The 17,290-nt window shown below is 38.3% G+C and overlaps 1 protein-coding gene across 1 annotated transcript in view; it reads left to right on the plus strand.

Moving 5' to 3' along the window:
* TPRG1 (tumor protein p63 regulated 1) overlaps nt 1-17,290 on the plus strand; it is a gene marked incomplete at its 5' end in the record, with an annotated part of 118,796 nt that overhangs the window by 93,151 nt on the left and 8,355 nt on the right. Inside the window, 2 exon segments of the mRNA XM_082461607.1 lie at nt 4,528-4,681; nt 17,183-17,287. Of these exon segments, the coding sequence (XP_082317733.1) occupies nt 4,528-4,681; nt 17,183-17,287 (259 nt within the window).

A 17,290-nucleotide genomic window follows, 5' to 3' on the forward strand; every position in this document is an offset into this window, starting at 1 on the left:
CCACCCTGCCAGCAACTGTATTTGAGTAGAATTTTGCGTATGAGTCACTGAGTAAAGCGTGTAATTAACATGACTAAAGGAAGAGCTCTGGTCTTTGAAAATTCTGGTCCTCAGTTTATATATCTATAAAATGAAAGAATTAGAAACACACCTCTAAGGGGCCTTCCAACTCAGACAGTCTAGGATCCTAAAAATCTCCAGCTATTATTATAAACCCTCTTCCTCTACCAAGTTCTTATGAATCCTAATGGATCCTTTCTTTTACTTCTATACCTTTCTGTGAGGTTTTGAAATTTATCAGAAGTGAAGGGTACATTAACCTTCTTGCTTCCACTACTGTGGGAATGGAGGCCAGATCCAGTTGGTGTCTTTGAGGATAGAAAGTGGGAACAAAATAAGTTGCAATAGGTGAACTCCTCTACTTCCGTAATGGGACTGTCAGGTTTCTATGTGTACCTGTTTAGGCCTGGGAAGCAGATAATAGTAAAATAGGCCCAGAGATCATTAGAGCATGGGCATCTGGAGTTCAGGGATTGGGCCTTATCCATTTCTCTACTCGAGATAACACACTGCACAGAGAATGTGCTAATTAAATGGTGGAATTGAAGATAGACAACTTAGGAATGTTTCAGAGAACCAGCTCTAAGGTGATTTAAAAGATCATTTTTAACCTATTATAAAAGTTTTACAGAACTAGGCTTATTCAGTCTGAAGAACAGAGAATTGAAAGGGTGTTTTAAGGTGAATGAGAGTCTCTCTGATGGATTTAAGTTTAAGTAGGAAATTATATACATCAATACATTGATGGGAAACAGAAGTTGAACACATAAGAAATACCCTGGGACTCAGAATCAGATGAAAGAAGAGGGATTAATAGGTAAAGCAGAACATAGAAGATTCCAGCACCTCCTCTGTGCTAAAGATTTGCTCCTCTGGTTTTGTCTATGTCCAGAGATCATGGTGTTTATCCTCTCTCTTTTTATTCTCTTCCACTAGTGGTTCTTGACTTGATGATCTGATTAAACCTGGTCATATTTTTTATCTTATGTCCTGTTAACTTCATCTATTTCTATCAAAAACATTTAAAAATTGCTTATAAGTGTTGAATAAAATGAAAAAAAATATAAAGGCTCTAACAGTACCCAGTAAGCATTATGGTACATAATAGGGACTTACTATTTGCTTAGTCAGACAGAGCCTTCCAGCATACAAAACATTTTTTCATTCATTATCCTCTTATCCCTCATGAAATTGTTGTTACCTGAAGATGAGAAAGGTGATGTGAAATGCCCAAAGACACAGAGCTAGCAAAAGCCAGGGTTTACACTCAGAGTATGATATTGGGAAGAGAGCTACCAAGTCTTTCTTTGCTAAATAATTTGATTTTGGCATTCTTTACCTGGGACTGTAATCCCACATTGATTAATTTGACCAAAGCAGCTCAGCGAGAAAGACCCAATCTTCTCACCCTGACAACATAACATTTTTGGAATTTCCCCCTACCCTTCTAGTGCTAACTTATTTTCCTATAATCTCATAATTGCTATTGTTGAGAGTATTTAAAAATTTACAGTTCCTTTTGAGACAGAGATTTTCTTTCTGACCTTTAGCTAGGATCCCTGGGCAGGTTTTTTGCCCACAGATTATGGTGGGCTCCTTAGGGCAATTCTTTTAACTCTGTGTCTATTGGAAATAAAGCCGGCTACGTTGTGTAATGGCAGGAGCTTAACTTTGAATGTATTTTGTGACTATAGCCCAGGATGGTGAAAAGACCCCTAACTGAAGTCTTGAGAGACCAGGGCTCTCACCAGCTCAGCCCTGTCTGCAGTGATGCTTTGGGAAAGTTTTAGTCCTTCCTGAGTCTCAATTTTCTCATCTCCAGAAAGAAGGCACTGGGCTATAGCTTCCAGAAGCCCTTCTAGCTCTGACATTCTACAGTTTATAAACCTTAAACTACTCTTCCACCACATGGTGGCTGATTTGTGCTTTTCCATGTTTGTAAAATAGCGTGGTAGGTGCTAAAGTTTCCCAGGAGTGATGGGATAATACTGGGTGTAGGCTTTGCAGCAGAAGATCTGTTCTACTTAAGGAGGCTATTTTGATACCCCTAAATTACAGAAGCCATAATCCAGAGGCTTCTTATGGGTCCTGTATGTCCTTGACAGGGTGAATGCTAGTAGCATCATGACCATAGCTGTCTACACCATTTACACAGAGTTACCGAGGTCATAGAATATCACCACATTGAGACACCCTAAAGGACATATGGAGAAACTGAGATTCAGAAAGAGAAATGAGCTTGCCTATAGTCGCATAGTCATACAGCATTAAGTGTCAAAACCAAGACTAACACAGCACTCCCTGACCTCCTGTTCACTGCATTTTTTACTCTACTCTTGTCACCTCGGATGACCACTCTCATGGTAAGCACGAGTAACTGTTTAATAAAGCATTCCCAGTCATAAAGGCAACTATATTCTCTGCAGTTGCCCTAAGGAGACATTTGACAGAATATGATAGATTTTTATAGCACTCTAGTACTAAAAGTTTTGCGGAGAAATACCACCTTAGTTTTACCTTTGGAGAGACTGCGTGGTTGTAGATTTCTCTTCCCAGCTATCACCTTTGGAGCTCAGGAGAGAAGGTTGGCTGAGCTTGTATGTTTAGAAGTATACTACATCTCTGAGAAAGGGCATTGCCACACTCAAATTGATTGGTTATTTAGAAATAGGGTCCCTCTTGAATTTCATGCTTAAACTTCATTTGGGGTTTCCCTAAAGTGAAAGATATAAACTGTATTTACTAGGAAAGCTATCTTGGAAGATTATCATTGCCTTTGAATAAAAGCAAAATTGCACCCAGCACATAAATTGACATATGAAGCAGTAAATAATTGTATTGTGCAAGTTGTTTTAAGGGACTCAAGCCAGAATGCTCCATTAACTAGCATGCATAGAATATTCATTGAGCTTAGGGCTTATTACCAGGCCAGCGGAAAAAAAAAAAAAAAAGAATGAAGGAAAGTACAGGGGGGGAAGATAAATGTCAGTATAGCAGCTGAGAAAATGAAGGGTTAGAAAGGGAACTTTAGAGGTATTTATGATGTTTTTATTTTCCTCTCTCTTCCTTTTCTTTCTTTTTTCCCCCTTCCTTGGCAAAGGATTAAGTACAAAAAAGGTGGGTATCAGCCTTCAAATATAATCACCAAGAATCTGAGAACTGAGCAGCAGAATGAGCCAAGCTCTTTTCTTACTTCGCTTTTGAAAGAAGAAGCTGAGCAATCAGCCCGTTGAGGTGTTATATGCATACGTGTGAGATTGTGTTTATAGACATTTCTACACGGATAAACATTCAGAAACCACAATGACATTCCCAGAGGAATCCTGTCCTTAATAAAGGAAATGACAGCTTTGTGAAGGCATCACAATTGAGCTCTGGTTTTCCCTTGAGGTCTGGTTTTTCCTTCTAGATCCCAGGATTTAATTTCTAGAAGAAATGAGAGCTCTGTGATGTTCCATGGGGCTGCTTAGAATTACAGGCAACTTAGTTTTAAAGCTTGTCGAACGCAAAGCACCTGAGCTAGGCTTAATCTCCAGGGACCTCTTTTGCACTCAGAGATGTCTAAAACCATAAACCATAAATTCTGATGGGTACATGCAAAAGCAGAGGCCACAGAAATTACAAATTTGTTATCCAATGTGGCCACATTCCCCTGCCACAACTTTCCTCCCATCACCACTCCCAAGCTGACTTTCTCTTGCTCTGTACTTGGGTTTACCAGATGACCAGGCTTGCGCTATAACAGATGGTTACTGCCTCCTACAACATGTGCGTCAGGACTGTGACCAGGCATACTCTTCCTATGAGCTCTGACGTGTTTGTTGCTGCAATTTTGGTAGATGGAATGTGTGCAGAGAATAGAGAACCATGAGACATAGAAGCTGAGGTCACAGGGCATTTTGAATTGGTCATCAACCCTCTTAAAGATCAGGCATACCCTCTTGGGAAGGTCCCAGTTCTTCCCAGTTCTTGGGAAGTCGCCGTTCTTTTCTCAGTCATTTCTTGCTTGGGTTTACTGCTTAGTGGATACTGTAAGTTGTAGTCATCTTCCTTCTCCTCGAAACTGTCTCCCATGTTGACGATGTCTTCCATGTTTCAGCTCCTGTCCCAGCACCTTGACTCTTCCTTCTTCCTTTCTCTTTTAACTTTGACCATCAGAATATTGGCATGAGTTCCGTATCCATATTTCCAGCCATGGCCTCTGTCCAGAGCACCAGAGTCACATTTCCAACCAGGCATTTACCCACAGAATTCTCAACAACATCTTGAACTCATCATGTTTGAAACCAAATCCACTCTTTTCTTCTCACCTCCTAAATTCCCTGGAGCAATTTAACTAGTTGGTCAGCCAATTATCTCAGCATCAATACAAAGGTTGACTGGGGCATTACATTCCCTTCCCACACTTTTCTATTTGTTTTAATCTAATGAAAATGGCTAATCTAAAGAAAAACTCCTTTCTTGCAGGAGACAAGGAGAAGGCCTTAGGATCTGCTGGGGAAGTCCAGAGCAGCAGTCACTATTATCCTGTTGGAACCTGTGGTCCACTGAGGTGCCTTATACTACCTTCACTGAACACCTTATGAAATACACCAGTGAGAAGTTTCTCGAAATCTGCAAGGTAGGAGACAGCTTGGGCATCACTCTCAAATTAGCTTTGTTGGTGAAGCTATGTGCTTTTAAAACATGCACTGTTAAGAAAAAAAAAATAAGATACAACCTGGGGTTTATATAGATAAAAACTATAATAGGTTTATAGGACTTTTTCAGTAAACAGTAAAGCTGTTTTATATTTGAAAAAAAAAAAATCAATATTTATAGTAACCATACCACTGCTGTTTCCTCTTTGCTAATCTCTGAGCAAAAACTGTAGTGTAATATTGTTTTAAAATTGCAGTAGTATTGTTTGTCTGTGTTTATTGCTTACAGGGTACATAAAATTTTTGGTGTATAATTAAATTTGAATTATTTTATTCAGAGAAGGAATGTGGAATAGCGTGAAATATGAAGTCAGATATGGCTCGGTGGTTATGTTTAAGTCACTCTTTTTCTCTGGGCCTTGGTAGTCTCATCTCTAAAATGGACACAATGAACAACTGCCCTTCCTCTCAACCTCACTGGACCACTGTAAGGTTAAATGTGATAAAGCATATATAAATGTTCCGTAAATCATAAAGCAATTAAGAGTTATTTTTAATGCCTTTAAATTTCATCTCCCCAAGTAAATTTAAAATTCATCAGTGGCAGGGAGGTCCCCTTCTACTATGGTTTCATCTTCCCTAGGAGACTTAGCAGTCCTTGGACACTCTGAGTAGTCAGGAAGTAAAACAGCTGGAGCTGTAAACGCAGTGAAAGAGCAACCTGTATACTTCCGACAAAACCAGATGTACACATAGGAGTGTGCTTACGGCCTAGAAATTCTTGCCTTCTCTGTTCTCGCTAAGTTTATCTTTATATGCTGTCATTCACTTCAGAATAGCATAACTTTATTTGCTATAAATTCAAAACATGACAATCTACATCTAAAGTCCTTCTGTGGTTGGATGGCATACATTACATTTCTTGCCTTATTTTAAACACATTTATTCATACAAGTGAATATGTATATGTATAAACAAATATTTTTAATTGGTAAGTTCCCTATTTTATAAAAAAGGATCTGAGGCAAAATGTGTGTGGTTAGAGGCTAGATGGGACCTCCATCCCCCCTAACATGTAGGTGAAGTTGGCTTGAATCCCCTTCTGCTCTCAGCAAAGCTCAATTGTCCTCTCAAGATTTATGCAGATGTCCTCAGGGGCTTCTGGTCTCCAGGTTTGCCTCTGACACCAAGCTCTTGCAGGCACTAAATTAGTTCTTTGTATGGATCGTTTTGCTAGTCTCCCTGTTATACTCCTATTTCACAATACCTCAACCCATGCATCAACATCAGCCCCTAGCCTGACTCTTAACCACCCAAAATCAACAATAACAAAAAACCAAAATGAAAACCAGAAAGAACAACATAACACTGACACAAAGGCATTTATGTGAGAGTAGACTCACTGAGGACTTCTGGGAGATAGAGTGGGAGTTTACATCACAATAATGCCCCAAAATTCAAATGGAATATCTGTTCTCCTTATTTTTAAAAGACTTTATTAATAATAATGCTCAGATGCATCGCTTCATAATCTCCTCTCCTTTCCTCTCTATCTTGCTCTTGTTCTTCCCCAAACTCCTGTTCTTTTTCTCTTTCTTATTAAAAGTGCAGAGTCATTTATCTGTTTCTTTTTTTTTTTAACACTTGTTAATCCAACTGAAAAAACTTAATAATGTATGTTTCCAAAGCCGTTTCCTGCCTTTAAAGGAAAACTGGTTCTAATAATTAATTTAACATATATTTTGAAGTAGTAGTGATTCTTTTTTATTTTAAGTCAAAAATAAATACCAACTGCCTGGGTTATTACGTCTATCACTTCCTGGGCAAAGTCTTCTCTTATTTCTCATATCTGGTGTGTTTAAGCACTTATTCTCTCAGTGTCCTTTGCTGGAAGAAATTCAGGGTAAAGGATTAAAAAAGAAATTCTATGAACTACAGAGAAATGCCACTACAGTACTCTAATACTTGATAGTGCTTTATTGTTTTTCTGCCATAGAGAAATAAAATTAAATAATTTAAAAGGAAGCTAAAAAATAAAATATCAAAAGGGGGATGGAAAAAAAGGGGGAATGGAATAACCGTTCCCCAAATGCCCATGAACACAATTAGCAGACTGGAGCATTAAGTTTTGCCCAAGACTTCCTATCAGCCAAGGCTAAAGAGGAAACGATGTTCATATAGCTCTCCTTGGATGGAAGAAGGAACAACAGGTGTGTGTGTGTGTATGTGTGCACATGCATGCATAGGTATGAGCACCATGAGTGGTTGGTTAGTTAGTTGGTTGGTTTCCAGTCAATCAAACTATTTTTTGAATCTGTTAAGTGTATTTTCTTTAAGGCTTTCCTCATTAAATTATTCTTCTAAAGTCTTTATTTCGTTCCTGAAAACAATCTGGAACTTTCATTTGCCAAGCCATTTCTCAGTTAAAGGCCACCCCGAGTCCCAGCTCCCTAAGAAAACAAGTGATCTCAGTCTGGGATATGAGATGATGACTGCTCTGATCCAGTTCTTTGTGTCTTGATTCCTCTTTTGTTGTTGGTTTTTGTGTCACAAAGTTATTTGTGTTTAGGACATTTTCCAAAATTGGCTTTGATTAATATTCAGTTTTATTAATGTAAAAGTATAAATAAGAAGAACAGTAATTCTGGGGATATAGAATCCCTTTTGTATGAATATTTTGACATAATAAGATTTTTAAAAGGTGATATAAACTAGTTTTTTCATTTCCCCTATGAATGAAATAGGAAAAAGTGGAAGAACATGGGGGAAATGCATAACTAAATAAAATACTTGAAGCAATTTAATTCAATTTAGCAAACCTATGATGGCAGAGGAGAGGGAATCATGTACAGCTGAGATATCCACAGTCAAAAATTTCAAATTATTTACAATCTAATTGAATAACTTATTTTTAAAAGTGCTTTTATAAAATTCATTTTTTTTTTGTTTTTACTCAGAATCTTTTCTTCTATAGAACCTGGACTCTCTCTATTTAACAAATGTTTTCTGGTACTTAAAGTGTGCAGCTATTCTGATTGTTGTTAAGAATACAAACATAAATGAGACAAGATTCTTGCCTTTGTGGAAGGCATTGCTTAATAGAGGAGGCAGATAAAAATGCAAAGATTTTTAAATAAGTGCTAAAGAACTGAAACAGAGTTTGGATCAGATGAAGAGAATTGGAGATAGTTGAAGGTACATGGAGTATCTTAGACACAGATAGTTTAGCTGGAGTTTAATCTTGTATATTTCCCACCATAATTGTATTGGCTCAGATGATAGGTATAAGGACCTAAACTAAGTTAGGAGTGCTAGGAATGGAGAGAAGATGAAGAGATATTGAGATACTCGGGGTATCAATGGAAGACGGTAACTGGCATGATATGGTTGGTGAAGGAGAGGAAGAAATCAAAGATGGCATGGTCTGGTTTGGGTAGGTGATGAGTCCATTAATTTGAATGGGGAAAACTGAAAAAAGAGTAGGTTTAAAGGTTCAGTTGAAGACATGCTGAGTTTGAAAGGTCCATGGAATGTGGGGTTGAGTTGGTGACCAGGCAGTTAGAAATTTAGGTCTTTCTGAAGCTCAGGAGAGAAAGTTGAGCTGTATATATAGGTTTCAGACCATACAACACTGGGTCGAAGCTGAGTGATGGGGTTGATTGGTCAGAAAAGTACCTGAGGAAGAAGAATTAATGGAAAAAATTGCATTCAAATTCAAATTTATACTATCTCTAAGTCCTTCAGCACTGATATAAAAAAATCGCCATCAAATTTATGAAATCCTAGGTCAAAATACATTACTTCTTTTACCCATCTCACTAACTCTATATCACTTCTACTTCCGGTAAGTGTGATGGTCAAATGGCTTCTTTCCAGACATTCTTGCTTATATCCAAGCCTTACCAACTTTTTTCAACTTGTGCTTGCACATACTTTGCATTACTCATATAAAACAGTTGTGAAAATAGGAAATAATATTTTTGGTATTGATTTTATATTACAAGACATAAAAATAATCTCATCAGTTATGAAATTACACTTTATATTTATTGATTACAGTTTGTATGTATTCATGTAATTCAAGTAACAAAAACCCTTTGAGGGCAGGATGCTATCTCCACTTTAAAGTGAAGGTACTTAGAGTGACTAAGTGAATTGACTGAGGTATTATAATAATAACTGTATTTCCACACCCAAACAATTTGCAAATGCTCAGGGAAATAGTTAAAAACCAGAAAGAACTCTGTGTGTGTGTGTGTGTGTGTGTGTGTGTGTGTGTGTTCATAATCATTGCTATGATGTAATATGATATGACACTTTACAACCAAGGTTAATTATTCTCAATTGTTTCATCCATTTTATATTTGCAACTTTTAGCATTATCTTCCCTCTTTTAACCATTTGTAACAGAATCAGTTTTGTTTGCCCAATGGGCAGCAAGCCAAACGCTTAGATGCCGAGGTTTTCAGCCGAGAAAGGGTTTATTCACGAGGCAGCCAAGCAAGGAGATGGATGAACAGATCTCAAGTCAGCCTCCCCAAAGACAAGGGCCTTGGGATATTTATGGGATAAAGAAACAGGGTGGTCTGAGGCATGAGGAAACGTGATTGGAGGCAAAAAAAAACTGAGGTAATCTGTGTTCTGTGCAGGCGTATAGGAATTACATTCTTCTTCTTAGGGTGCTTATTCAGAAAATGATGGCGTTGGTATAATCTGAGGGTGGAGTTTTTGGCCTTCTGGCATCAAAAGGTCATCCTCTGGACACTTACACAGTTGAACGGTCGACCAATTTGAACTGGACAAGACTAGCTCCATGTTCCTGAAAAACAACTTAAGCCACCATTTCTATGGCCACCTATAAATTAGAGGTGTTATCTATAGGGGGCAGTTAAAGGAATCTTGTGATATAGTCTCTAACCTACATGAAGCTTGGAGGGCATGCAATTTGCAGGAACAATTAAAGAGAGCTTAGTCAATGAAGGCAGGTTACAGAATAGTATTTATTAAGCAAGTTATAGTTCAAGGGATCTAATTGATGACTGCCCTTGGTTTCACGTTGTCTTGCTGGATTCTTGGACTATGTGGAGTCTTGCTGAGAGGAACTAGTGATTGAGCCCAGAGCTGTAGAATAATAGTGAATGGATTATGGATGCTCTACAGCTTAATCAAAGCGATTTACAGACCAACTCTTTTTACTTTTGTCTGGCATCTTTCTCCTTATTTTCAAGGGAATTATGAAAGTGAACCAATGTTTTAGCAATCAAATGTAACTTTATATTCTTAACCCCTTGGTTTCCTGCCACATTAATTCAACAAATATTTATTTAATTATTTATATATTTTTTATTTTAATTTTGTTTGGCCACGCGGCTTTTGGAATCTTAGTTCCCTGACCAAGGAGTGAACCCGGGCCCTGGCAGTGAAAGTGCTGAGTCCTAACCACTGGACTACCAGGGAATTCCCTAACAAATATTTACTGAATACCTACCTGGCATTGAATACTACATGCTGAGCAGTGCTGCAGATAATTGTTGGGACAGCAAGAAGAATAAAACAGATTTTGCCCCCAGACATTTATAGTGTAGAGGAAGAAGGCAAAAAAGGTAATGAACAAATTATAATTAAATGTGCAAATACTGTTGATAGAGAGATTCAAAGTTTTTATCAGAACCCAGCAGAGAGAACAGATAAGTCCAAAAGTTAACAAATGTGATAACATCTGATGTGAAACTCAAGGTAAGAGTGATTTAAGCATCAAAGCAGGAGGGGAAAGACATTTTAAATAAAAGAAACATGATTAGAAGCTGCAAATTACAGAGGTGTATAAAATGTTCTTGGACAAAGAGTCGTGCACTTAAGCTAGAGTTTAAAGTGTGTGTGTGTGCACGCGTGTGCACGTGTGCATGGGGAGGGCTGGGAAAATGGAATAGGATGAGGATGGAAATTAGGATTTGTAGAAACAACCCTTTTGTAGGAAAAAAAGCTTTTGCCACATCTTCCTTTTTCCATCTATATGCCTGAATTTACCCACAGTCACGGTGTCTCTATAAAGATAATTCCAAGTAACACGTGCGAGGATGATATAAACATCTGTTTATCTTCTGTTCAGCTGTGTGGTTTCCCAAGGAGTTTCCATTGCTGGGTATTGGATGGACTTTTTACTGCAACATGCTTCAGTTGCTGCATAGTGTGGCTGGAACCTGTAGCCTGAAGGCTTGGAAAACCTGCTCAGCTAAAGAATGTGGGCCTGCAGGCATGAAACCTGGTCTCTTTACCCAGTGTAAACAGGAAGCAAGTGATGGTTGTAATAAGGAAAACTGAGACTCTGGGCAGTGAACTGCTGGCAGACAGCATCTGAAGCAAACCAGGGGCCCAGTCACTCAGCTGGTAAATAATCGCTGTAAAGTCAAGAAGAACATTACACACTCACACACACACACACACACGCACATATACACACACAGAGCTATACTTTACCTTAACCAGCACACAGGCCCTATGTAACTGGAGTTGTTAAAACTTGACCCTCTGTTTTTGAGACTGGAATAAAAGAGAAAGCCAGGGGTGGGTGTATAAAAGCTTTTAGAGAAAAGTATGTGGCTGGTGGCATTCATATCAAATGACACCGCGTTCCTGTCACACAGATTGAGTTCAGGTGCTTGAAATGCTCAAGAGCCAGCTTGGGGACTTGGCCTTTTGTCTGCCTCCTTCAATGCACAGCTTGTCCCTCTGTCTTCACGGCCCCTCCTCTTTTTAAAGGGCTCACAGAAATGACTAGAAATGAAGTGCATCTGACTCGAATGAAATGCCAAGTTCACTGAGTATGAAATAGTGTCAACTTTTTCTTTCCAGCACTTTGATTCTGAGGCCACAGAGAATTCCCATGAAATAAAGCTTATGATGAGGACTGGGGAGGCATCCAGTAACCCAAACTGATATATATTGATCTGTGAAAAGGCATCCTGACAATCCAGAGAGTGTTGACCATGGAAATGTTGAGGTGAATTGATGAATTGCACTTTGGACTTCTGGAAATCATAGTTCAGTGATGACAGTGATGATGTAGTTAATGATTTATTGACAATATTCATTATTGGCAATAGGCTTCCTTTAATGCTTTTGCAATATGACTCCAAATTCCAGCCTCATCTTATTCACCTTCCCCAACCCTTCCTGAAAGACATTAGCATGTGGGCACACACACATAGAGCTTATTACAAACCCTTTGTTTATTAAAGTTAGTTTAATCTATGCAACCAACCTATGAGTTTGATGGTATTAATAACCTTATTTTATAGAAAGGAAACTATAAAATTCAGAGAGGTTAGGTAACCTGCCCAAGGTCACACAGCTCCTGAGGGCCATATTTGCAATGTAAGAGCCGATCTGTTTGATCTTAATACTTACGTTACATCATGCTATATACTTCCTTTAGTTCAGTGGTTCTCAACAGGAGACGATTTGACCCCTGGGGCACATTGGCAATATCTGGGCAACACTATTGGTTGCCATACCCGGGGTTGTGGTGCCACTGGTATCTGGTGGGTAAAGCTAGGGATGCTGCTTAACTTCCTAAAATACAGAGGACATACTCCCCTGCAGCAGAGAATTATTTGGTCCAAAACAGCAATAGTTCCAAGGTAGAGAAATCTTGGGTTAGTTGTATAGATGGACAGCCATACTTCTGACTTTAATTCTTAGAAAACTGGATGAAATATTTGAGATGCCTACATGAAATGCAACAGAATAAAAAATAATTTTTGCCTTGAGTATTTGGTGGGGCATTGTGGAAGAGATAGGATTTGAGCTTGGTTTTGAAAAATGAGTAAGAGTGTGCGCACTATAGATCTTTGTGGATTGAACAGACTGTCAGAGCTAGAGGTTCTTAGGCAAGCTTAGTACAGTGGGTTTTTTGTTTTTGTTTTTTTAATTTTTATTTATTTATTTATTTATTTATTTATTTATTTATTTATTTATGGCTGTGTTGGGTCTTCGTTTCTGTGCGAGGGCTTTCTCTAGTTGCGGCAAGCAGGGGCCACTCTCCATTGCGGTGCGCGGGCCTCTCACTATCGCGGCCTCTCTTGTTGGGGAGCACAGGCTCCAGACGCACAGGCTCAGTAGTTGTGGCTCGCGGGCCCAGTTGCTCCGCGGCATGTGGGATCCTCCCAGACCAGGGCTCGAACCCGTGTCCCCTGCATCGGCAGGCAGACTCTCAACCACTGGGCCACCAGGGAAGCCCAATACAGTGGGTTTTTAAAAAAATTTTTTTAAAGGAAAAGACTTTTAAAAATAAGATCTTACTTAGAACCCCAATACATAAAACCTATAAAAATAGAGCAGCTCTGATTGATGTGATTATAGGGACTGAAGCTTACCTTTTACCTTTTCGTCTATATCTTCTCCCCAGATCCTCAGGTATCTGTTGTTTTAACACTATTAATAATGGCACTTTCTTTCTTTTCAAAAGAATCCTGGTTTGGATGATAAATTATATGGTCACCCAACCTATGAAGAAATCTAGTGTTCTAAGGAACAAGTTATGAAAATTATTGAGTCTGATTTTTTCTCTATCCCTTTTGAAAATGAGGAACATAAATTCTTTCCTAAATATTAGGATTTCATTCAAATGCTTCTAGCAACTTCCATAACAATAATATAGACATCAAAACCTGGAAATTAAACATTGGTACAATACTATTAACTAAACTACAGACCTTATTTAAATTTCATCAGTTTTTTGTTTTGTTTTTCCTAATGTCCTCTGTCTGCTCCAGGATCCAATCCAGGATTCCATATTACATTTAATTATCCTGTCTCTTTATTCTGTTTCACAGTCTTTCCTTTATTTTCATGACCTTGGTGCTTTTGAAGAATACTGGTTGGTTATTTTGTAGAACGTTCTCACTGTGGGTTTGCCTGATGCTTTCTCATGATTAGATTGAAGTCTGCTTTTTTGGGGGCACAGATACTGCAGAAATGATGTTGTGTCCTTTCACTACCTCATATTGCAGGCTCACGATGCCTGTATGTCTTATTACCAATGATGTTAACCTTGATCACTTGTCTAAGATGGGGTATGCTATATTGCTCCTTTGTAAAGTTAGTATTTTTCCCTTTATAATTGATAAATATTTTGGAAGAGGTACTTTGATGCTCAACCCATGTTTTTTGAAGTCATGGTTTCTGAGTAGAATTTAATATAGCCTTTGGCATCTAGAGAATTTTATTATTTTAAAATAGTGCATATCACAAGTTTTTACAAAAGTGCTTTCTGGAGTCTATCATGCGTATTAAAGAAATGGCATTCAAAGTCTGAAACTGAAGGGAATAGGACTAAGGAAGCTAAAATCATTCTTGCTTGTAAGTGATAATATTTATGTCTATAAATAGTATGCTTTAAAAATATTTTTGAGCAATGTACTTGGATCTGATGAGGTTGGTATTTACCATCATTATCATTATTATTATTTTCCCATTTTCAGATGTGTAAACTAAGGCTCAGGGAGATTAAATGATTTTTCCAAAGTCTAATCATCAGTAACAGATAGGGCAAGGGAACATACATTTTTCCCCACTATATGCAGTGATGGAATGGACATGGTTAGATTGCAGTGAGGTCCATATCACTGGATATGTCCATGTAGAGGGGTGTGGCTTCTTGGAGAGGATCAGTCTAGGCAAATTAAACAATAGATGAGTGGCTGGAATCTATAAACCTAAGATCGCTTCTGACCTTGATTATTCCATGTTATTAGTTTATTCTTCCGATTTTGCTTTTCTCTCTTGGAAACTTAAGAAAGAACACTTCTTTCTGACTTTCTTTTTTTTTTTTTAAGATACTGGTGATGTATTTTCTTTTCTTGTTTTTTATAAATTTTATTTATTTATTTATTTATTTTTGGCTGCGTTGGGTCTTTTGTTGCTGTGCGTGGGCTTTCTCTAGTTGCAGCGAGGAGGGGCCACCCTACCTTGCAGTGCGCGGGCTTCTCATTGTGGTGGCTTATCTTGTTGTGGAGCACAGGCTTTAGGCACGCAGGCTTCAGTAGTTGTGGCATGCAGGCTCAGTAGTTGTGACTCGCAGGCTCTAGAGTGCAGGCTCAGTAGTTGTGGCGCATGGGCTTAGTTGCTCCGCGGCATGTGGGATCATCCCGGACCAGGGCTCGAACCCATGTCCCCTGCATTGGCAGGTGGATTCTTAACCACTGCACCACTAGGGAAGTCCCCTTTCTGGCTTTCTTATCCAATCAACTAAAGAACTGGTGGAGTTTGTTGTAAGGGACGATGTCCTACCTTCCAGAATCCCCGGACTACATGACTATAGTTTGTTTCATTCAATGATACTAGTATTTAGATCCATTCTAAGGTCTTAAAGAGGATGCTAGGACTGGGAACTAGTAATAAGAGGTAACTTTTGTCTGTCTTTGTCACTATAGACTCATGGCAAACAAGCAAAATCCTACTTGTCTGTTGGATTCTTTAGTCAGTGATCTTTAGAAGTGAGTCTGTTTTTTAAATTAAGGTTTGACATTATCTAATTCAGTAAATATTACTTGAACTAAAGTAGAGGAACAAGTACCTTAGTTTATTTTGAAAACCCACAGATATTGAGGCACTCTAGCAAACTCTGTGTTGTTTATCATAAAGTCACTATTTTTTTAACTTCTGATATCATCCCCAAACCATAAATTTAAATGCATCTTTTCAAAAGAGCAAACTGAGGCTCGAAAAGCAGAAGAGAATTTACAATGTCACAGAGCAAGTAAATTAGCAGTATTATTTGCATGGCTTTTCTTTCTTTCTTTTTTTTTTTTCTTATAGGTTAGGTCAAATAGTAGTGATGGATATATTCTAAATTTTAGATTCTTTTTCTTACCAACAGGGAAACTAAGCCTACAATGGAGAAGTGGTTGCCCAAGGGCAATTTGGTATAAAATTAAGAATCCAGGATAAAACCTATATTGAAAATGGGATTATGGGGAAAGACTACAGGCTTCTCTTTCTTCATTGAATCGTCATTCTGTATTAGTCCCTCAAAGTCAAGATTGGCCTCCTCATGGAGAAAAGGAAAAACAATGGTCACTTTATTGAACATGCTTAATAATTTAGATTGATATTGGAATATACTCTAAAAGTTTTAATTTAGACTTGTAAGCCAGTTGCCTAGGAAACATATTTGGATCTCACTGTGAGTAGACCCTTATTCCTAATGTTCCTTTTTACTATGGTGCAGAAAGTGGAGTAATTCTGGACAAATCATTTACCTTCCATGAGTCTTGATTTCCAACACGGGAATATCATACCTTCTTTTACTTACCTGATAGGCTTATACTGGAAAGAGATAATGGATATACAAGAGCTTATTGGAAATACAAAGATATGAGCTTTCCTAATTCATTTCCTTCTTTATATCTCTGTTTGCAGTGCTCCCTGAATTACCCTCCTCTTAACCCAATTCAACTTGATTTGACCAAAAGAAGGAATTTTTTTTCACTCATTTAACTTAAAGTTCAGGATAGGCTGGTCCAGTAACTCAAATGGCTTTGTGAAGAATTTCTCTCTCTCCATGTCTTAGTTGTTTCACTTTTGTTGGTTTCAGTCTCAGTCAGGTTCTCACTGTGTGGCCAAAATGACCATGAATACCTCCGGGCTTGGATGCCATCAGTTTCACAACCACATTTGTCATGTGCCCGTACCTGAATCAATCTCCTCGACCAGAGGAATGGATTCCTCTGATTGGTTAGGACTGAGTCACGTGCTAAAGTCAGCTCCACTTAAGCTGTTTGGACTAAATGGAAGAATGTGGTTCTCCAAAGGAAAATTGAGGTACTCTTATTGGAAGAAGAGTCTCAAATGGAGGAAAGGATGCTGGCTTGGAAAGAACAGCAGCTGTCAGATAGGCCCTCTCTAACCTCGTTTCACCCATTGAAACCCTATTAACCCTTAAAGGATTGTCTCAAGAGTTTCCTTTTGAAGTCATTCCTAATCCTCTAACCACGTATGATTTCTCCCTCTTTTGTGTTTCTTTAGCATCATGTGCCTCTTTTTGCTGTTTATTTTTGTGGACTTTGTACGATCATCACAAGTTCATTTTTTATGTTATTATAGTGTCACTTCTGTGAGGGCAGAGACTATATCTCCCTTGTCTTTGAGTCTTCAGCAGTACCCAACTGGGGTCTGATCCATAATAGACTATCAGCAAATATTTATTAAACTGACTTCTTAATGTTGTACAAGTTATGAATAATGAAAAATAAACAAGATGTGGCAGCTAATTTTATTATGTACATAATTTATTAACTGATTAATTTATTAAAAGACTAACAGAAGCAATGTTAACAATTCTGAGATACGATTTCTGTTTAAGAAGTAAGAATAACTGCAGCTCCAGGAGAGTGGTTAACTTTTGTGAGCACTGACTGAGGAGGGGGTGTCTCTGGACCTACTCTGCATTCACTAACTCTGTGCCTTCTTTTCCTCTTCAGTCATCCGGGTTTATGTCTAAGCTTGTTCCAGCTATCCAGAATGCCCACAGGAATTCCACTGGATCTGGAAGAGAAAAGGGATTGATGGTGTTAACTGAACCCGTTTAG

This window comes from Balaenoptera physalus, assembly GCF_965194825.1.
Source record: "Balaenoptera physalus genome assembly, chromosome: 4".
NCBI classification, from domain to species: Eukaryota; Metazoa; Chordata; class Mammalia; order Artiodactyla; family Balaenopteridae; genus Balaenoptera; species Balaenoptera physalus.